Here is a 22177-nt window from a genome sequence, read left to right as displayed (position 1 = left end):
TCTACCAACGTGGCAGGGAGGTCTGGCCCTCCCCGACCTGGAACACTACTATTGGGCAGCCCAAGTACAGTAGCTGAGTCATTGGTACGCAACGCAGTTTATAAGGCCTCATGTCCAGGTAGAGAGGGCGCTCACGACCCCACACCTCCTTCGTGCCATCATTTTCGGCCAATTTCCAGTTATACAACAATTAATGAACTCCGTCACTACCACGTACTCAATCTGGCGAAAGATAGCCAAGAACAACAACGTCATATCCAGATTCTCCCCCCTTCTCCCAATTAAACACATTCCGGGAATCCCTGTAACATCTGAGAAAGTATTCCGGCTGTGGTCAGCAAAACTTCAGGTAAATTCCATGAACAATCTCTTCCCATAAGGATCCTTCCTGACCTTGTAACAATGCCCTTTATACTTTAATTTATTTTAGACTACGACAGCCGCTACAGGCGGCAATTCCATCCTTCCCGCAACAACCACAGGACTGGCCACTGCTTCATAACACAATTCAAGCCCAGGGAGCGGGGCGCCTGGCGACGAATATCTACAAAGCCCTCCTTAGTGAGCAGAAACCGATGGGGAAAAATCACTGGACACCAGAATCCCAGATCAGGAATGGGCCTACATACTTAATCTCACGCAAAAGGTTGCGATAAACCCGAGATTTAAGCTGATGCACTTCAATTTCCTCCACCAAACGTACCATACACTAGTGAGACTCCATGCTCAAAGAGAAACAATATCAGCAGAATGTCTGATGTGGAGCACCAGAAGCAGACTTTCTTCAACTGGCATGGTCCTGCCCTCCTGTGGCCACCTTCTGGAACGTAATCTTTCAAAAAACATCAGCAATAATAGGAACAGACCTTTGATATCGACCCGAAAATGGCAATGCTAGGACTGACCCAACCGTTGCCGAACACTGTCAGGAAACTGACAGACTTATTGCTTATCCTAGCACGAAGGAGAGTCGCATACACCTGGGGCAGAGGGCCGCCACCAAGTTCACAACTCTGGCTTAAAGACATTACATACTGCCAAGACGTAGAGACAGACTTCATTAAGACTCTGCCGCTCCACTCACGCCCCCCAGACATCTGGGGACCATACATTGCATACCTGCTTTCAACGACAGACGTCCTAAACTCGCAACCACCATCTCCATCACAGGAACAGGGCACCATCGTGTCACACAATGCTGAAGCCCCCGAGGCGGCGTCACGTGGATAACTGCTTTGGTTTAAAGAAAATGTTATTTCAATGGGCAGGGAGGGTGCGGGGGGAGGGAGCGGGTCTCAAGTTATGGTCAGCACATGGCCCCACTGTCTGTTATGTTGAAAATGCCAATAAAGAAAGTTAAAAAAAAAAATATATATATATATATATATATCTGCCCTTGGATACTTCCATTTAATTGTCATGGAATCCACAAGATGTCTTCACTGTGGCCCATCATTTGTTTTCATCACTTTCATTATTGCATGCTATCTGTGTAACGGCATGAGGGCAGTGGCACCGTTAGCAGCCACCCCCTCCTTCCCATGCTGTATTACTATTAGAAACTACCAATTGCTTTTTCTTTGGTGAACCTCTGTAGTGCAAAGGTAAGACAGATGAAAAAGAACTCATTTTCTTTTGTCATGGTGGCAATGGTGTTTTTCAGAAGGCGTTGTTGGGTTCAAGGGACAGCAGGTAGGTTTTGTTTTTATTATTCAATTTAATATCTTCTGGTTTTTCCTAGGCGACCCGTTGTGAAGTCACGTTTAAAAATCACTCTTCAAGTTTTCACACAGAAAAAATGCCACTCCTTACTTGTGTTTCTCTTCCTGTAGTTTGCTTTTTACTTTACCAAACATGTGTAGCAGCTCATTTAGAGGGAATTGGTTCCCTGGGCTACACGTATTGGGTTTTAATGTGATCAACAAAGACAATGATGAATTTGCATCAGCTACTGGTGGAAGGGTATATGGATCTCGCCAAGGAAATGAAAACTTCAAAGTGACTCATATGTGATTATCAAAAGCATTAGTTAATTAGGTCTCGGATGTTCAAGAGAAGGAGTGTAATTATGGTGTATCCCCAGTGACCAGCACCTATTTGTGGAAAAACCAAAGAGATAATAATTGGCCACTCGTCAACTGTGTGGCACCATAAGATATGTTCTCATAGTTTCCACACAGCCTGCCCGTCCATAATTGTTCCTTTCTGCCCCTTGCGTTCCAATAATGGCTTTGATCTCTAAAAAAAAGAAGTTCTACATTGGTTACTTCATGTTTGCAAGATTTATTTCTTTCTCTCCAAGCACTACTACTTCTGGGACAGGGCATATCACTCCCAGCCCTAATGTGACTGACCAAATTTAGATAGTAGTATTAATTGAGATAGTTTTCCTGATTAAAAAAAACATGGTTCATTGTTTATTAGAAACAAAATATATATTTGGTTGAACATGCAAGTCACATTTCTGGAAATGGAGTTTAAAGAGCACAATCTAAAAATGGCAGTTCTCTTTAGTATCACTATTGTCTGTGCCTGGCATCATATGTATATATGTTAGCCTTGGTGACAAGTGGCAAGTTGCATCTACGGCACCTACCAGTGAGAAGGAAGTGTTTTCTGGATGGCTGGATTATCCCAGGATCAATGCAAACCCACCCCCTGCATGCCTCTACTGTTTTACCTAAACAGGACAAAACATGTGTTTTTATTCCCTGTCGAATTACCTAGTATTGCCAGTTGTATCTGTGTTTTATGTATTACTGTTCATGGGAAAAGGTGCATTTTCCAGTTGCCACATTCCCCTGCCTGCTACTGAAGATAGCACCCTTTTCTCAGCACGCAGGTAAATACTACCTGCCAATAACACACTAGCCTTCTTTCTGTAATAATATCTCAGGCGTGCTGTCGAACACCCTAAAACGCATTTCATGGCATATATTTCAGGATATCTCAGGATTCAGATATCACTAGCCAGAATTGTATTGAAACTTTCAAGGGAAAGCCACACATCGGCCGCTCTTCACCTATTACTCTTGCCTCCAGTTGCTGAAAGAGTTAAATTCAGCGTCTTTTCTTTAGTGCGTAATGCCCTCTATCACAAAGGCTCAGACTTCCTTACAAAAAACTAAATAAAAAAAAAACTAATATTGCTTATATCCCTGAAGTTTTGACTGGTACATTAGGGAGTGATACTTCTTTCACTACCAAGGTTGTCAGTCTATGGAATTCATTACTGATATCTCTCAGGAACAAATGCAATCATCAGTCCTTTAGAGAGCAGCTAAAAACTTTCCATTTCCCAAAGACACTATGCATAATCTTCATCCAGGCTTTATCTCACTGTTTTAACTTTCACTAGTCGAAAAAGGGGTTCATAGTGATCATTTCGAAAAAAAAAATTCGAAAGTCAAAATATCAAAAAAAATTATTCAAAATGGGGGGGTTCCCACCTCAACCCCCCTTTTTTAATTTCTTTTTTTGTTTTACCCATTTTTATTTTTATTCCCGGACCCCAAAATAAATATATAGTAAACAAAAATCAATATTTTTTTTCTCGATATTATTGTTTCGACATTATTGTCTTTCGATTTTTTTTCTCTCTAAATTATGACTGACCACCCGAAGAAGGCTTTAGTTTGTTCATGCTTGTCAGGCTCCAACGTGGTCTTTGGTGTATAACCGGTGCTATGCAAATAAAAATAACACTTAAAACGAATCTGGAACCTGTTTGAAACCACTGAACTCTGCTACGTGATGTGGGGCATTCTTGCTTACTATCTTAGATAGTATGCCCAGGCCTGCTGTTCAAGAGACATTCCTGGTGTCTACTATAGAAACACAGAACTCCACTCATTCTGGCTTCAATCCTACTCCTAGATTCCAGCCATCAGGGATGTCCATCCCACTGGGACGGCACAAACCTAAACAGAAGCCATGAGTCGAACTAGGTCCCTCCATCCAGTGGCACTCTTTAGCTATGCCTGCCATTCATTGTCTCTAACCATCTTTACCTTTGTTACGCCATTATTTGATGTGGCAATAAACACTGTGACAAGTTTTTTAAACGTGAGCCCTGAGCCTGCTTGGACTAGTGACTCAAGTTACACATCCCTGACGATGCCCAACGAGGCCGAAACATGTCTGGGATGCTTGTGGTCTCGTGCAGAAGGGATGTGACCAAGAAGTTCTGGCTGGACTGCCCCTTTTTGTCTCATAAATCAATAGAGTTTCACTTCTTAGCATGCTCCATGCTTTACTTTTTATTCCTAGGGTTATAGCACCCAGCATGCTTCTTCCCTGCTCCCAGTCATAGAGTTATAGCACCCAGCAGCCTTCTTTGCTTATGCTACAATATCATGGTTATAGTGCCTCCAGAGATAGTGTCAGGCTCACTTTGCATCCTCAAATGTAGTGCTCGGCTCGCTCTGCTTCCATAAATGCTCAGTTTGTATCCAGGGACAAAGTGCTTAGATCACTCTGCAGCTCCTCCTTTTATACACTGCCTTCAGGGATATTATGCCCAGCTAGTTGTACAGCATTCTATCTGTCTACAAGGATATAGTGGCCAGCAGCTTACTGCTTCCTACCCTCCCCGACCTTCAGCCTCTTATCATCTCAAAACTCTTCATTGTTCTCTTTGCGTCACTGAAGCGGGGCTGTATGCTGAGGGCTAATTGTGATTACCTGCAGCTGTGGGTTCCATGTTGCTACGGAAGTCTTACCCTTCCTCCAGTGTCAATTCGGCAGTGAGGATTGAAAGCTCTGTCTGTGTCCTCGGCAAGGATTATACTCTGTTCATTCGCAGACCAGCTAATCATGTAATCCATATCGGCTCCAGACTGGTGCTTCAGGCGGGTCATGAACCAAACATCCGCATTCCACTGATAGGCTTGGTTGGAGTGGCAGGTTTTTCAGAATGGACAATCGGGACATCATGGGCTGGGGTTCTGCCTTGGAGTTTCAGTAGAAAGAAGGTTAAGGTGGACTATGTGCCTCCTCTGCTTTTAACAAGTGGCTGCAGAGGTCCTGTCCCTTCAGCTTTCCCGGCACACAGCATCTCCACCTTCTTCATGGATGAAGGAAGGGAACTGATTTCATCACGCTGGACTAAGTACTTTATTTCTTAAGAGCTTACCGTTGCGCTTGGTTGTGTCCTGCATAACTTGACTCCTCTACTAAGGTTGCGCCTTGGACTCGGGCAAGTTATCAATTGAGAGTTCAGTGTATTTGTATGAATCTTGGTGCAAATCCACTTATTCACTGAGGGCTAGGGCCTTGACAGCATGAGTCAAACTTGATTGTATTCTCCACAGTGGCACCGTCACACTTTCGTTTGACGCAGACTCAAGCAGGTAAAAAGCATGCTAGAAAATCTCATAAAACAGACCATTCGATTTCCGGCCTACACTACATGCAAAAAAATCTCCATAGCAGAGACTGATTATATATGTGTATTCGGTGCGCTTCAGTACCTACAGCCCCTCAAAATTTTGCACCGCGATTACTGCGTTTGGTCGGCTCGCTACTCGTATATTGGTGCCTCCATATGTTAGACACAAGAACTCCACATGCCTTGGCAACTCCAAATACTATCCTTTCATTAATTTTCCACAATGACAGTAATTTTGGTTTTGCAAGTTTCTGTTTAACTACAGATCAAAAGTGGGTCATATTAGATGCTTTCTATTATTTCAGAGCAAAGGATTGATTCCCACACATTTTGGTGATGCCAGATATTATGTTAATTGTCCACAACAATGATCATTTTGGTTTCGCCAGGCTGTGTTTAACTACAGATCAATAGTGAGTTACATTAGGTGTGTTCTAGCATTTCAGAAATGCATCTTCCCCTGATGAAAATCCCATAATAGACAAGAGGATGGAAACATGTAGGGCCTTTTCTTTGTACTAAATAAGAGACTAACCAACCTCAGATTCGGACAGTTGCCTAACCTCAAGTGGTTTTTAATTTCTGTCTTGAGAAAAGTGCTTGCTGGATGGTTTATTTCTATTTTTTCTATTTGTACTTTATCTGATGAATCCTACGGAGTCCTCAAAGAATCCCAGCCTAAAGTCTCCTCCAGGTGACCAGGGGAAGGCATCTGCTACCTGATCCTAACGCTGGGGGTGGTATTAGCTGGGTGGATCACCTTAGAGGAGAAGGCCACCAAGGGAATAGGGTGAATTCATCAGGAGAGATACGGTATTCAGCTTCTTCAGATACCTAATGGCTTACGTTCAGAACTTCCCTTCCCAATATTATCCTAATTGTCAGTAGCAAAAACCCTTGTGGTCATCAGGGGAATGATAACATCCTGCTTAATCACTGCAGCGCTTGGTAGGGCAAACTAATCCTTCTTTTCATCCCTTGCCTTCACTATATCCTCCCCTGCTCTCGCCCCCTTAGTTTTCCTCTTGGATGGGATGCTGCCATTAGCTCACTGCTGCATATGCCACAGATTTCATCCGCCCATGTGTCCATCTTCTCCTTCACTACTCCCAGGGTTGCTGACGCTGCCCTCTGCCACCTCGGATGTGGTCCTCCGGTTTGCGCCCTCTGGCTCCTCTACACAGCCCCATGGCCGCTGCAGCATCACTCTCATGACCTGCCTGGAGGTTTTCCTGTTGCCCTTGCACCTGGCCACCTATTTCTTGGTTTGGTCTCCTGCTCATTCTCCTACTTTTTGCACCCTTGCTGGTTGCTCACCATCAGTTGTCATTTGACCAGCCTGTTTCACTACATATTGCTTCCTGCCTGTGTTTTACTGTTATTTCTTCTCAAGGCCCACGCTTTGCTTCTCACTGAACTATAGTCATCTATGGTTTTTGACTTCCTTGTGTGGTGCCTTGCTTTCACCTCCTTCAACCACTGGATTTTGACTCTTCCCAGCCCTGCGTTGTGTATCGCATTAACTCACCTGATTCCTCTGGTATGACTTTGTTTCAGACTTCACCTGCACCCCCACGCATTTTTCACTTCACTCAATTTCTGACTCAAAACCTTACCTGTCTGTACTACCATTTCAAATTCTGTACAACTGATGTAGCCCCTCCACGAGATGCGGCTTTTCCAGTGTGTTATTTATTACCATACACTGACCGACCTCCTACTGTATACTGATGTATACTGATGTATACTTTACACGTACACGTCATCTACCATCTCCCTGGCCCATTACTTGATTTTCAAGCCAACCTCCTACACCTTGTTGGGGAAAACCTGAAAAATAACACCAGATCCATCCTCCTAGGTGACTTTAACCAAGGTCTTAAAGACCCTAAAGATAAACAGAGCAAAGCCCTTAACAAAGCACTCCTCGACATGGGCTTCATACAAAGAGTTACGGACCCCACCCATATTAAAGGGCGTACACTCAACTGGATAGCTGACCACAACTGCACTGTCAATATCAGCTCCAACACCCTCTGCCCCTGGACAGACCATCACCTCGTACACTTCTACATCCCTGTGGGAATCAGACCCTTACCTACTAAACCAGTTCCCCCAGCGATGGCCAGATCTGCCAAGCTTCTCACTAAGGAAAGGCTAATCCCTCTTCTTAAGGCAGCCCAAGCACTAAAACCCCCCATTCTCCACAGACCCTGTGGAGTTGGCAGACCTGTACAAAACTACCATAAAAACAGCCCTGGAAACCATTGCACCACTTCTACCGAAGAAAAGCGGAAAATAAGAAACACGCTAACTCATGGTTCTCCCAAGAGTTACTAGACCTTAGAGGCAAGAATCGACTGGCCCTCACAACATGGAAATCTCACCCATCTCCAACCTCACTGGAGGCGTACAAAACACTCACCTCCCAGTACAAAAAAGAAATGATCACAGCCAAATCCTCATCATTCAACTCCAGAATAGACAACGTGAAGTCTGAGTCTAAGAAACTGTTTGCTATATATGAAGAACTGGCATCCCCGCCAACTAACACCCAAGAAACAGTAAAAGATGAAGCATGGTGCAACACCATTCAAAAGGCCATGTTAAATTAAACACCCACCAAGAGAAAATAAAAGCCCACCCCAATGCTCTCATGAAAACCAACTCACATTCCACATCAAAATATCACACTGACAAACTAGTCAACCAACTATTCTCATTCAGAGAAGTGACTGAAACTGAAGTCATAGCTCTCATGAAAGGAATCAAACCCTCCTGTAAGGGGGACACCTGCCCTGCATCCTTGATTAAAGATTGCACAGAACCTCTAGCCCCATTTCTCACTGCCTTCATCAACACCTCGCTTTCATCAGGTATCGTTCCACCCTCCCTCAAAGAATCATGGGTCCGCCCACTTTTGGAACAAACCTTCACTTGATCCAGACCAACCTAAGAACTACAGACCGATAACCACAGTCTCTTTTCTGCTACAAATACTAGACAAGGCAGCATACCATAAGATTCAACAATACCTGGAAAACAACTACATCCTTGTCAAAAGTCAATCAGGCTTCCGACCACGCCACGGGACCAAAACAGCCCTACAAGATCCTCTGCAAACATCTCAAAGATGCAACACAATTCGACCAACAAGCTAAATCATGGATCACCTCCTTCCTCGAAGGAAGACTCGTGAGAGTATTCTCCGACCAGGACTGCGCAACCCCTATTCCCATCTACTGCGGTATCCCCCAAGGATCCTGCACGTCACCCACCCTTTACAACATTTTCACCCTCCCTCTTTTCGACGACCTTGATGATCACGACATAGCTTACACCAACTATGCCGATTATACTCAGATCCTTCTCCCTCTACTGGCTCTTATGAACAAGATGCAGCCCCACTCAACATGATCTACGCCATCATCCAGGCCTGGATGGAGGCTAATGGTCTTTGTCTCAATGGAGATGAGACAGAAATACCTCTGCTAAGTCCCAAACAAGTTCTCAGCAAAATGGATAGCAAGTACGCATCCTTCAACATTGGCAACACGACCATCACCACTGCAACAGCCACCAAAACTCTAGGGGTATACCTAGATGCCACGCTCTCCATGTCACGCCAAGTGAGCGCGATAGCATCTTCTGCGGCATTAACTACAAAGATCATTAATGCTGTCAAACCCTACCTCCTCCGTAAAAACTGCCTAGCAATAGCAAGGGCCACATTGGGGCAAAGTTAGACTACTGCAACGTCCTCTTTCTAGGCACATCCTCCAAAAACCAGATTAAACTACAAACTACACAAAACAACGCACTAAGAGCAGCCCTCAGCATTGCCAAGAGAGAGCACATCTCCCAAGCTAGGCGTAATGCCCACTGGCTCCACTGGCCCACTGGCTCCCAGTAAACGAGCGCATTCTTTTCAAATCTCTCTCCATCACTCACCCATGCCTATGCCCATGGCCATGCCTATCTCAAACGGACCGCCTTACCTGTCAAGTTATCCATAGAGCTACCTCAGTCAGACCTAAACTGACCCAACACTGCAACCAGCTCATGGTCCCTACCTACAAAAGACTCAAAGCAGGAGGTTCCAGCTTTGCTGTCCTAGCCCCAAAGAATTGGATTGCACTACCACCCGCCCGCAGGAAAGAACCCTCAATCTCCCTATTCCACAGGGCACTCAAAACACAACTCTTTCAGTAACCCACCTCCCCCAGAGAGACCCACAGGCATTGCTACTACTGTATTGAACGCCTCCAGGTAGCCTGACCTTCAATTTGCTCGTTAGCATTAAATTAGTATTCTGTAGCTCAGTATGTTAACTGTCTTGACTGACCATGTATCACTATGCTGTAATGTATGCATTTATGCAAATGTATTGTTCTACACAAGCCAAGTATCCTGTAACAGTGCTATGATGCCCCTGGGCCGCTGGCGCTTTATAAATGCAAATAAATAAAAAATAAATATGTAACCCCTCGCCCCATGAGGTGTGGCTTTTCCAGATACTATTAAGCATCCCCTGTAACTTACATATGTCATCCTGCACTCTTTAAGTACTCGAATGTTGTATTTTACCTTCCTGACCTTCATACTTGACTTGTCTTACATTGTGTGGCGATAGGCTGTGTCCCTTGACAACCTTTTTAACTAGTTATGCAGTTAATGTACCCCTCTCCTTCCTCCCCTCCTTCACTTCCCTTCCTCCCCCTCTCCTACTTTATGTTCAGCACTTGCACAATACCAATCGCCTGACGTTTTTGTTTGTTTATCCCTCCTCCACTTTCTATCTTCCCCCTCTTCCCTGCCCCCTGCTTTCATGCTATAGCACTTGCACGTTCCGGATGGTTCAAGAGATTTTAAGAGCATTTTTTCATTTTACACTCTTTCCTCCTCATCGCTGCCCCCTGTCTGTCGCCATGCGCCTTGAACCTCAATTCTTGCACTATAGTGCACATTACAAATAACCAATAAATAAATAAATAAAACACATATGTAAGGATCAGAGAATCAATACCACTATTTCTAATAGTTATGATTCCCCCTTAGGTTTGACTTCTAAAACCAAGAACCAACCATTAATTCCTTTAAAAACCTTCCTTAAAGGTATATTCTATAAATCACTTAAACGGAGTGAGGTAGATATGGTTAAAATGACTCAGAACATTGGGAGCTTCATGTTGTTGTTGAAAGTTAAAGACTTTTTCCAAGAAGCAGTTTTCTCTGATTACATTTCCACATTAAGGAAACAGGTGTGGAAAGTTTGAAGCAGTGCAAGCCTCAGCACAGTACTTGTAGTAGTGGTAGAAGTTTTATCCTGGCAGCCGAGTATACCAGGAAAGCGTCTATTGGTGGTTAGCCCAGGCAGGTTAGTAGACCAGGAAGAAGATAATTGAAGTACTGCAGTATGGTAGAAGGTTGTGGCGGAAAGAAAGTGGGAAGTCTACTATTGTGGTGTGATGAACTGTGCTAACCATCTTGACAAAACTTTATTCATGAAGAAGAAATGTAAAAGTGGATGTACTTCAAAGAAGAGAAGTTGTATTAAACACTGACTGGAAGTGTAAATACAAAGTCTTTTTGGTTTGTTGAGCAAGAGCTTGTGGATACTTATTATTTTGAAGAGTGATCAATCTTGTTTAGCATTAAGGCAATTCAAGTGCTAAGCGAAAGACATATGGATTGAATGGAGGATAGCACAGGGGCAACGTGCTGGTTTTGGAAGCAAGACCATACAGAGCAACAGAGGTTTGAATCACGGATCCTTGCTTAGAAACCCAACTCGGTATTAAGTGCGTTATAAAAAAACAATAAAATAAAATAAATGGAGTGAAGAGAACTTTGTGTTGTATTTGGAGCAGAACTTGTCTATTTAAAAGAACTTTCTTGATTTGAACTTTGGTTTGGAAAACCCAGAATGAATCCTGGGAAAGGGGGTCCGACCCTGGTTACATGGATACATGATACATGTTTGCAAAGTTTATTTGAATACAACTGGTATTTTATTGAAATGAAACAGCCATATGATACCTGTATCATTTTGTTGCATACATAAGTGTTTAAGGACGGATACTTTTTGATATTAGCATGTTTTCCTTTAGTCTTAGTTTGTCAGGTAGGGAATCCCTCATTAGGTTAGGGAAAGCAAAGTGTTTATCTCACCCTTATTATTTAATAAAATTGCAAATTGTGAGAAAACGATTTACTTGTCAGTCTCGCATTTCTGACCATTCACAAATGTATTATTTTCCCTCTTTGTGTCTGTGTTTGTTGCCAATAATTTTGATAATTAAAAAATGTTTTTATTTGCAAAGCAACCTCATCCAGAGTTTTTCTGGCTTGATGCATACTTTATTGTACTTTGTGGAATGTGTAGAGTCTGACTGGGATGGTGAAGGCATTGTTTGTTTTGATCTACAATACAAACCAGAAATAGAACTGGCTAATCCATCAGAGCAAACCTTTTGATGTGGAGATAAGACTCTAGACCAAATGCACAGCTTGTATTATAGTGCTTGATGCATGAAGGTTCTTTCTTGGCGATTGTGGGGCTCTCACCTCACCAATATCCTGCTTTATAAGAGGATGTTATATTCTTTCAGAGTAATATTTATTTTATGACATAAAAGATACCAATCTACCAACTCTTCCAACATGCTAATGGCCTAACATATAATCCAGGCGTGTACTACACTTTTTAAGCTTGCTTTAATCAATTTACTTGAAGCTATTGACACTTCACACCTGGGGTGTGGTCTAATCATTACATCATTTTCTTTGCCCTCCTTCCTCTCTGAAAGAACGTTTGGCCCTGTATTTCTGACAATTTGTTTCATGAAATTGAAGAATAACTGAAAATCCCAAAAGGAGGTTGGGATTGCCAAATGTAGCTTGCAACCCCCCCAACACTGTAAACGTTTCTAGGGGTAAAGGCTGTAGGATTGATGTCTACGGTGTGAATTAGGTATGGGAGAATGAATCCTCCTATGACGTGTAAATGAAACATGTGTTGTACAATAAGCAACACGGTATCTGTGTGCACCGTTCCTGTAACACCTTTTCATATTAATTTTCAGGGCCAGAAGAACGGAAGAACCTGATGGTGCAGCAAAATCCAGTGACGAACACGCTGCAAAGGTGGATGTGCCAAAGAAACTGCAGAGATGCCATAGGTATGTCTCTGTGCTTGCATAATAACCAGCCACAAATGGACCGAAGGCCTAGGTGAGCTTCCAGGGCTATGTGCAGTTGCCAGGCTGGGCTTGGATGCTGGAGAGATAGCAGGTTTTACTCCTATCTTCAGCGACATGCTACATGTTGTTTTCAGCACGCGGCCTGAAGCGTATGTAAAGGGAAATTACTCTTCATCCTACTTTGCAAGTAAAATCATTGGATAACTTGTGTCTCTTGTAAGATCATGGTAACTATAAGGCCAAAACAGTTCTCATCCCGATTTCATGCCAGTGGCTTGGTGTATCTCAAGCTACATTGCTTCCCGTTTTTAAACCTATTTTCTAAACAAGAAATATGACGGTGTAGACACATTAGGTAATTCATTATGTTATTATGGTATATTTCAAAGGTCTCAGTTCATGAAACAGAATCATGTTTTATGAAAAGATTGCAACAGGAAGCAGAAAAAGAAATAACAGGATATAGGATGCATTTGAAGTGAAATCATGGATGCCCATAGATGAAGGTAAGTTATGTTGCATGCGTGTACATCAAACATATACATTCTTAATCTTGTAAACTTGAGCGATTCAGTGTCTGGTCCTCGAGCACTTGTGATTTCTGAGAACATGTAATCAAAAGTGAATGGTGGGGGTACAATGTGTTATAGATGTTATGCTCTATTTGTTGGTATGTCTTTCACAAGCAACTACTTTACATCACTTAGAGAGCACACTGCTTTGGTTAAAAGACAAGGATGAAAAGTAGGTGCTTGCCCATGGTGGGATTGCCTGTGGTATGCCTTTGGTGCTCCTCCGGCAAGTCTCCAGGGTGTGTATACTGCATGGGTGAGCTGCGTGGGTCATTAAGTAGAAATAGTTATACATGAGTAATGACACTGTGGGCCATAAAAGGCATCAATAGAGGGCAGACCAACAGCACTGTTAGGCAAAATTGTATGCAGTAAGCCTGTCGGAGACTGCACTAGCCTTGTCTTCTTGGCAATAGGTAACCCAACCTTTGGTATAAGTCTGTACTACACAGGTTGGTAGAGTGACTGACCAGCCAGGCTTATCTCAAGAGGGGTAAATGTGATCTGTAGGGTTGCAACTTAGAGTTTCACAGTGACAAGTATTCAAATAACACTTATACTCAAGGTTTCTTGATTAAATCATTATTTAACAGTCAGTTTTCAAATAAGCCTTCTTTAGAATGAAGCAAATATTTAATACTTAAATATACTTCAAAAATACACACTCGCAGTTTTAATAAATCAGTAGATACCCTTTGGGAATGGTACATAGACACTTCCTACACCCTGAATTCAATAGTCAGGACACTGTGGACATTGATATATCACTGGTACATTTAGAGCAAAACTGAGTTTGGTGTCAAAATGGAAAATGTTAGGGAAGGAAACAATGGTTAACAAGTTTCTCAAACAGGCAAGCACTTTTGAACCCCCAATGCAATGTAGATCAACCCTTTCCCAGCTATACAAGTAAAGAATGTATGACTTTTTGGAGGGACAGATCAAAACACAAAGTCAGAGGTTAGAAGAGTCTTCAGGGAGCCAGGACAGCCAATCTCAATTGAGCAAAGTATATGGGAGCCGAGACACTTTTTAAAGGTAAGTAAAAAGTATTGCACAATGTTATAGAGGGTTTTGTAGAAAAATAAATCCCTGTTGGGCCACAAGCTGGTTGGCTTGTGGAGGGCAAATCTGCAAGCAACTTTGAAAAAGGCAGCCAATGCAAGTCTCAACTGAGAGCAAGAAAGCTACACAACAAGAGGTAAGTACCCCTTAGTTCACAGTACATTAGGTCTGAAGAAATTGGTTCCAGCTGGCTTCTGTTCCTGTTGTAGTATGGCAGATCCTGTTGTTACTGGGCCTCAGTCATGGGGACAAGAGGGAGGACCTCCGGGGGACTCTTGCACTACGATTCGAAGGTCGGCTGCAGCACTGAGCAAAGTTCAGATCAGCGGCACTTTTCGGTTTCATCTTATCGCGAATAGCACCACTGCGGTTCTTTGACACCTTGTGGACTTTCTTTGTTTCTGGGGTCCAGCACTCTGTTGAGGTGGCTCAGGCTTGATCAGCCCTGCTTCGAGGGAGTCCGGAGGATCTTCCTGGAGCTTGGATCTGGCTTAAAAATGATGCACTTGATTCTGCTATTCCTGTCCCCTGGCACTCTGTCCCCTGGCACTCTGTCCCCTGGCACTCTGTCCCCTGGCACTCTGTCCCCTGGCACTCTGTCCCCTGGCACTCTGTTCCTGCAGCAGCAATGGAAGTACCACCAGCAGAGAGGATTTCCAGTCGAGTTCGTCTTGAGGTGGATTGGTCCCACCAACCCAAGGGGAGAAGTCGTCCTTTGCAAGGCTGCTCTAGTCGAGGTGAATTCGGAGCATCAGCACTGCAGCGGGGCTTCACCGGGCAAACCAACGGTCCAGGAGTTGCAGTAAGCATCTCTTCCAAGTTCTTCTTCAGATTCCTTCGTCCAGTGGTTGTAACGCTCACCTGATTCCCGTAGAGGCGCCGGTCTACACTGGGCGTATACCGTATCTTCAAAGGTGATGTGTAACACACGGCTGGCTCTTTGGGCTGGACCTCTGTGCACTGTATGTCTGACTCGAAGGGTAAGATGTCTGCAGATAGAAAATATGGGATTAAGGAACTGGGTTATTGAATGTCTCTCTCTTCTTCCCTTTCTCTTCTCCTGTAGAACCCCAAAGGTTAACGCTCTCACCTTAGGTAAGTGAACGCCGTGCTCTCCATCTGCCTCGGGGCAGGGTGCTGTAACCAGTTTCTTCACTGGATAAGGGGAGCAGGCCTCTTGACTTCAGAGGACTGCTGTCCGTCGTTTACTGCACGAACGGTAAGTTTCGAGTAATTCTAATGTCTTTAAAGTCTTTAGTAATGATGTTTCTTGTTTTGCAGGGTTCCGGCGATGGCGGATGACGGGCTGAAGTGAGTTGAAGATGGAGCCCGTGTGATGAATAGAAGCGCCTGGAAGCACGTAAGTAAGCGCTTGTTGCCTGCTTCACGATGCGCTGTAACTGTCTTTTTATTTTGCAGGTACAAGTTCGGAGCGGCTGCAGGGTGCCGGAATACCCACTGGGTTAGATGTGGAAAGGAGTAATGGCACGTGAGTATTAAAGTTCCCCAATGTCTTTAAACGCACCTTGTTTTGTCTTTCAGATGCGGGATGCAGCGCCGAAGGCCTCCGGAGCGTGCAAAGAGTTGGTAAGCTTTTGTCTTTCAGATGCCGGAATGCAGTGTGAAGACCTCCGGAGCGCACGAGGAGTAGGTAAGCCTTTGTCTTTCAGATGCCGGAATGCAGCGCGAGGCGTTGGTGACAGCCGATGGACCAGGTAAGTGAAGAGCTGTCACTGAAGACCGTAATGCTAACCTGTTCTTTCTTGTCTTTATAGGTGTTGCTGAAGACTGGATTCAGGATGGTAAGCCTTTTTCCTTAGGCCCAGGATCAGATGCAGAAGACACGATGAGCGTTCTGCTGCAGAGGATGCAGAATAACGCAAAGCAAGATTCATCCATCGGGTGTGGTTTAAATAGCCTCCTGTAGTGCTTAGGTGTCTCCTTCCACAGCCACGCCTAGGTAAGAAAAGAGTTCCTGCTTTCCAGAAGAGTTCCAGTGTTCTGAATCTAGGGAGTGGCTCCTGCCCCACCCAACAGGAAAAGTAGTTCCAAACAGAAGAGGATCAGAGGCTCAACTGGCAGGCAAGTAAGCAGCATGGTCTGCTGCAGGTAAGTCCACCCAAGCATTATGAGCCCGGCGCTTCCAGCGCTGGGACTGGGCATATTTATGAGCCTGGTGCCACTGGTGCCAGGACTGGGTCCAAAAGGTCCCAATTGGGACTGGTTGGCACTCGGAACCTGGGTTATGGATCTGCTTCCAAGGGAGTTGGGAAAACCCTGACCTTTTGGAAGCAGAGATCATGACAGTACCCCCCCTCAAGGCCCCTCCCAAACCAGGCTTCTCCGGGGGTTTTGGCTTGTCAGGAAATGTTCGTTGAAATCTTTTGATTAGGCGAGGAGCGTGGACATATTCAGCAGGTTCCCAGGATCTCTCTTGGGGGCCGTAGCCTTTCCAGTCAATTAGGTAAAATAGTTTAGATTTGGAGATCTTGGAGTCCAGAATGCTTTTGACTTCAAACTCGAGTTCTCCATCAACTAGGATAGGTTTTGGAGATTTAGTTAGTCGGGTTTGAGGTTGCACGGGTTTTAATAGAGAGATGTGGAAGACCGGATGTATCTTCATGTGCGGGGGCAAGTCTAACTTGACCGCTACTGGGTTTACTATGGTAGTGATGGAATAGGGACCAAGGTATCTTGGGTTGAATGTGTGTGGCCCTTTTAGAGGTAGATATTTGGTGGATAACCAGACTTGATCCCCTACTTGATATTGAGGGGCTTCCTTCCGATGTTGATCTGCTCCTTTCTTGTATTGTTCTTTAGCCCTTTGAAGGTGAGAAACAGCTTCCTTAAAGGCTTGGGTGATTGTAGAATGCAGGTAGTCTACTGCTGGTGTTTCAAGATCTTGGAGGGGATCCAACTCCGAGGTTCGAGGGTGACTGCCGTACAAAAGAAAAAACAGGGTTTTCCCAGTTCCCGAATGGACAGAGTTATTGTAGGCATATTCGGCTATCCAAAGGATGTCTTTCCAAGTTTTTTCAGTTTGTTGCAGCATGCAGCGTAAATACTGTTCCAGAGTTTGATTGGTCCTCTCGGTTTGTCCGTCGGTCTGAGGGTGGTGACTGGTCGATAGTCTCACATCAATTTGAGCCGACCGACAGCAACTTTGCCAAAAATGAGAAATAAATTGACTACCTCAATCCGAAATTAGAACCGAAGGAAAACCGTGCAGTCGGACGATGTTTTCGAGAAATTCTCGGGCCAGAGTTGCTGCTGTTGGCAAGCCTTTGAGCGGAATGAAATGCGCCATCTTGGAGAATAAGTCCACGATTACTAGAATCGTATTGTATCCGGAGCATGGAGGTAGATCGGTGATGAAGTCCATAGAAAGCGTATGCCAAGGGCGAGGTGGGATGTCAATAGGGCGTAAGAGGCCTGCTGGTCTTTCCTTTTGACTCTTGTTTTGGGCGCATACTCCACAGGACATTATAAAGTCTCTGATATCTTTTTTCCAAGACGGTCACCAGAAGTAGAGCTTGATCTTTTCTGAGGTCTTGGCCATACCGGGATGTCCTTCCATTAAAGAATCGTGATAACAAGAGATTACTTTTTTCTGTAAATCTGTGCTGGGTAGGTATAATCGTTCTTGGAAATACAATAAGTTGTCCTTTACTGCAAAGTCCTTTCCCTGCAGATGCCAATTCTGTATGTCTGCTGGAGTTACAAGTTGCCTGGCTTTAGCCTTAACTTCCTCTATGGATTCTGTGGCGATTACACCCAGAATTCTTTGTTCGGGAATGATTGGTACAGGTTTAGGGTTGATCAAGTGTTCTTCCACTCCCATCCGAGAAAGGGCATCAGCTTTACCGTTCTTTGTACCAGGTCGATAGGTAATTATGAAGTCAAACTCGGCAAAGAATAATGCCCAACGGAGTTGTCTAGAGGATTGGGCTTTTGCGGTTTTCAAATATTGCAGGTTTCGGTGATCCGTAATCACAGTAACGGTGTGTCGGGCCCCCAGCAGATAATGCCGCCAAGCCTTAAAGGCAGACTTGATAGGCAGAAGTTCCTTGTCAGTAATCATGTAATTGATTTCAGGAGGCGAGAATTTGCGGGACCAAAATGCCACGGGATGCAACTGATTGGTTACCGGGTCCTTTTGTGATAGAACTGCCCCCATGGCAAGGCTTGAAGCATCAGTTTCCACGATGTAGGGGAGTTCGGGGCGAGGGTGTTTTAAGATTGGTGCAGAGATAAATTTAGTCTTCAAATCCTGGAAAGCTTGTTCCGCCTCGGTAGACCATTCAAAACGTTTGTTTTTCTTTAACAAGGCAGTGATGGGCTGGACTATTCGAGAGAATTGGGGATAAACCTGCGGTAAAAGTTAGCGAAGCCTAACATGCTCTGCACACCTTTTACGGAGGATGGTGATGGCCATTTGAGAACTGCATCGACCTTCTTTGAATCCATACGCACTCCGCCAGGTGATAATATGAATCCCAAGAATTCAACTTCAGTCACGTTGAAAACACATTTTTCCAACTTAGCGAAAAGTTTATGTTGACACAATCTTTCGAGGACCATTTTCACGTGTTTCCGATGTTCAGATTCCGATGAAGAATAAACGAGGATGTCGTCAATGTAAACAACAACACACACATCTATGAGCTCTCTGAGGACATCGTTCATAAAATATTGAAAGGCGGCCAGGGCATTGCAAAGTCCGAAGGGCATGACCTGATATTCAAATAGCCCATACTTGGTGCGGAAGGCCGTCTTCCATTCATCGCCCTCTTTTACTCCTACCAAGTGGTAAGCTCCTCTAAGATCCAGCTTTGTATATATGCATGCTTTTCTGACTTGGTCCAGGAGTTCAGGGATCAAAGGTAACGGATATCTATTCTTAACGGTGATCTGGTTCAGGGAGCGATAATCTATACAAGTTCTAAGGTCTCCTTCCTTTTTTGGAACGAAGAACAAAGTTGAAGAAGCAGGGGACTTGGAAGGACGAATAAACCCATTTGCCAGGTATTGATCCAGGTGTTGTCGAAGGTGAAGGTTCTCAGGCTCGGTGAGGGCATAAATTCTACTACAAGGAGGAGTAGATCCAGGTATCAGGTCTATCTGGCAGTCATAAGACCTATGAGGAGGTAGAGAGTTAGCCTGATCCTTCCGGAAAACATCTTGGTATTCTAGGTATTCGGGAGGTAACTGGGGAGTCTCTGAAGAAATTTCTGCCAGTGCAACACCAGGTGGAGGGTGACAAGTAGAGACACATTCTGGAAACTGGACCGTTCTTGCTCGCCAATCGATCAGAGGATTGTGTTTCTCTAACCAAGGTATTCCTAGAATAATCTGAAACTGAGGGGCCTTGATCACATCGAACACGATCTTCTCATGGTGTCCATCTTGACTTACTAGCGTCACCTCTTGAGTGGTATGCGTTGCTGGCCCGGAGGCTATCTCCGTACCATCCACCGTAGTAATGACGTCCTTTACAGCCTTTGGACAAAGAGTCAGATTCATCCTCAAACCATTTCATGATCCACATAATTGCCGATGGCACCGCTGTCGACGTAAGCTTCAATTGCATGTAATCGATCCGGATTATCAGGGCTAATGAGGACCATAGGTATCGCGAAATGCGAGGTCACGGAACTGGTTTTCACGCTCGGCAAGAGGACCTCTATTCTTGTCGGGGGAGGTCGTTTCCCTGCTCAGAGTTTTTAACTTTGGTAACTGCAGCTCCTACTGCCTTCTTGGCAGGTTTCACCGGACAGTCTCGAAGAAAGTGCCCTGAGTTTCCGCAATAGAGGCATAATTGCAACTGTTTTCTCCTTTCCTGCTCCTTTTGTGTTAGAGGACCTTTCAGACCCCCTATTTGCATGGGTTCCCCGGAGTCTACTCCTTTGGAAGGAGTTGGCGGTTTGGAAAATACTCGAGCATCAAACTTGGAACGATCGGCCTTCCTGTTCTGCAGTCTGTGATCTATTTGAACGACTAAGTCTATATAGTCCGAACAATCTTGTGGGGGATTCACTACTTGGGCTAACACATCTTTGAGCTCTCCACGTAGACCTCTATAAAACAGCGTAATCCTTTTGTCCTCAGGCCATTGAGTTTCCACTATCAGTCTGTTGAAAGACGCAATATAAGCCAAAAGGTCTTGATTACCTTGTCGCAACGAAAGAAGCTCATTGTCCAAGGCCTGCCCCTGTGAATGTCTTGCGAACAGTTTTTCCATACTGAGCTGAAAAGCTTGAAAATCATGGAGGACCGGATCATCTTGATTTACTAGAGGGATCGACCAGTCTGCCGCATTGCCACTAAGGTACGAAAGCACGAAAGCTACTTTAGCTTGATCAGTTGGAAAGGCTGCTGGCCGGCATAAGAAATGCAACCGGCACTGATTGATAAATACTGCAAACCTCTTTGGGTCACCAGAAAATCGTTCGGGCGGAGCCAGAGGTACATTCCCAGGTAGGTTGATCTGCACTGGATTCATAGAGGATGTAGAAGGAAGATTTCCCCCAGATGCGGGTAACGGGGTCTGTCCGGCTTGTGACTGTAGCAATTGCCTAGCGAGATCATCTGTTCGCTCCTTGGAAATAATCAGTTCCCTTCTTAGAGCGTTCATTTCCTGACGGGCTGCATGCACTTCTGCCCTTAGTTCCCCAAGTAACTGGGCTAGCTGGTCGGTATCCGAGGTTTCCATAGCGCCTGGACGGGAGTTTTGTGGTAGGCTTTGCGTTCTGTAACGCTCACCTGATTCCCGTAGAGGCGCTGGTCTTGACTGGGCGTATACCGTATCTTCAAAGGTGATGTGTAACACACGGCTGGCTCTTTGGGCTGGACCTCTGTGCACTGTATGTCTGACTCGAAGGGTAAGATGTCTGCAGATAGAAAATATGGGATTAAGGAACTGGGTTATTGAATGTCTCTTCTTCCCTTTCTCTTCTCCTGTAGAACCCCAAAGGTTAACGCTCTCACCTTAGGTAAGTGAACGCCGTGCTCTCCATCTGCCTCGGGGCAGGGTGCTGTAACCAGTTTCTTCACTGGATAAGGGGAGCAGGCCTCTTGACTTCAGAGGACTGCTGTCCGTCGTTTACTGCACGAACCGTAAGTTTCGAGTAATTCTAATGTCTTTAAAGTCTTTAGTAATGATGTTTCTTGTTTTGCAGGGTTCCGGCGATGGCGGATGACGGGCTGAAGTGAGTTGAAGATGGAGCCCGTGTGATGAATAGAAGCGCCTGGAAGCACGTAAGTAAGCGCTTGTTGCCTGCTTCACGATGCGCTCTAACTGTCTTTTTATTTTGCAGGTACAAGTTCGGAGCGGCTGCAGGGTGCCGGAATACCCACTGGGTTAGATGTGGAAAGGAGTAATGGCACGTGAGTATTAAAGTTCCCCAATGTCTTTAAACGCACCTTGTTTTGTCTTTCAGATGCGGGATGCAGCGCCGAAGGCCTCCGGAGCGTGCGAAGAGTTGGTAAGCTTTTGTCTTTCAGATGCCGGAATGCAGTGTGAAGACCTCCGGAGCGCACGAGGAGTAGGTAAGCCTTTGTCTTTCAGATGCCGGAATGCAGCGCGAGGCGTTGGTGACAGCCGATGGACCAGGTAAGTGAAGAGCTGTCACTGAAGACCGTAATGCTAACCTGTTCTTTCTTGTCTTTATAGGTGTTGCTGAAGACTGGATTCAGGATGGTAAGCCTTTCTCCTTAGGCCCAGGATCAGATGCAGAAGACACGATGAGCGTTCTGCTGCAGAGGATGCAGAATAACGCAAAGCAAGATTCATCCATCGGGTGTGGTTTAAATAGCCTCCTGTAGTGCTTAGGTGTCTCCTTCCACAGCCACGCCTAGGTAAGAAAAGAGTTCCTGCTTTCCAGAAGAGTTCCAGTGTTCTGAATCTAGGGAGTGGCTCCTGCCCCACCCAACAGGAAAAGTAGTTCCAA

The 22177-nt window shown here is 44.8% G+C and overlaps 1 protein-coding gene across 2 annotated transcripts in view; it reads left to right on the top strand.

Annotated features, from left to right (window-relative positions):
* Positions 1–22177, top strand: part of ATG16L2 (autophagy related 16 like 2) — a 920492-nt gene that overhangs the window by 402172 nt on the left and 496143 nt on the right. For both annotated transcript variants that reach the window (XM_069640243.1, XM_069640244.1), the window contains exon 7: positions 12475–12570. In XM_069640243.1, coding sequence (XP_069496344.1) covers positions 12475–12570 — 96 coding nt within the window. The remainder of the gene's footprint in view (positions 1–12474; positions 12571–22177) is intronic.

This window comes from Ambystoma mexicanum, chromosome 7q (genome assembly GCF_040938575.1).
Source record: "Ambystoma mexicanum isolate Mex_15411 chromosome 7q, UKY_AmexF1_1, whole genome shotgun sequence".
NCBI classification, from domain to species: domain Eukaryota; kingdom Metazoa; phylum Chordata; class Amphibia; order Caudata; family Ambystomatidae; genus Ambystoma; species Ambystoma mexicanum.
This window is presented reverse-complemented; position numbering and strand designations above follow the sequence as displayed.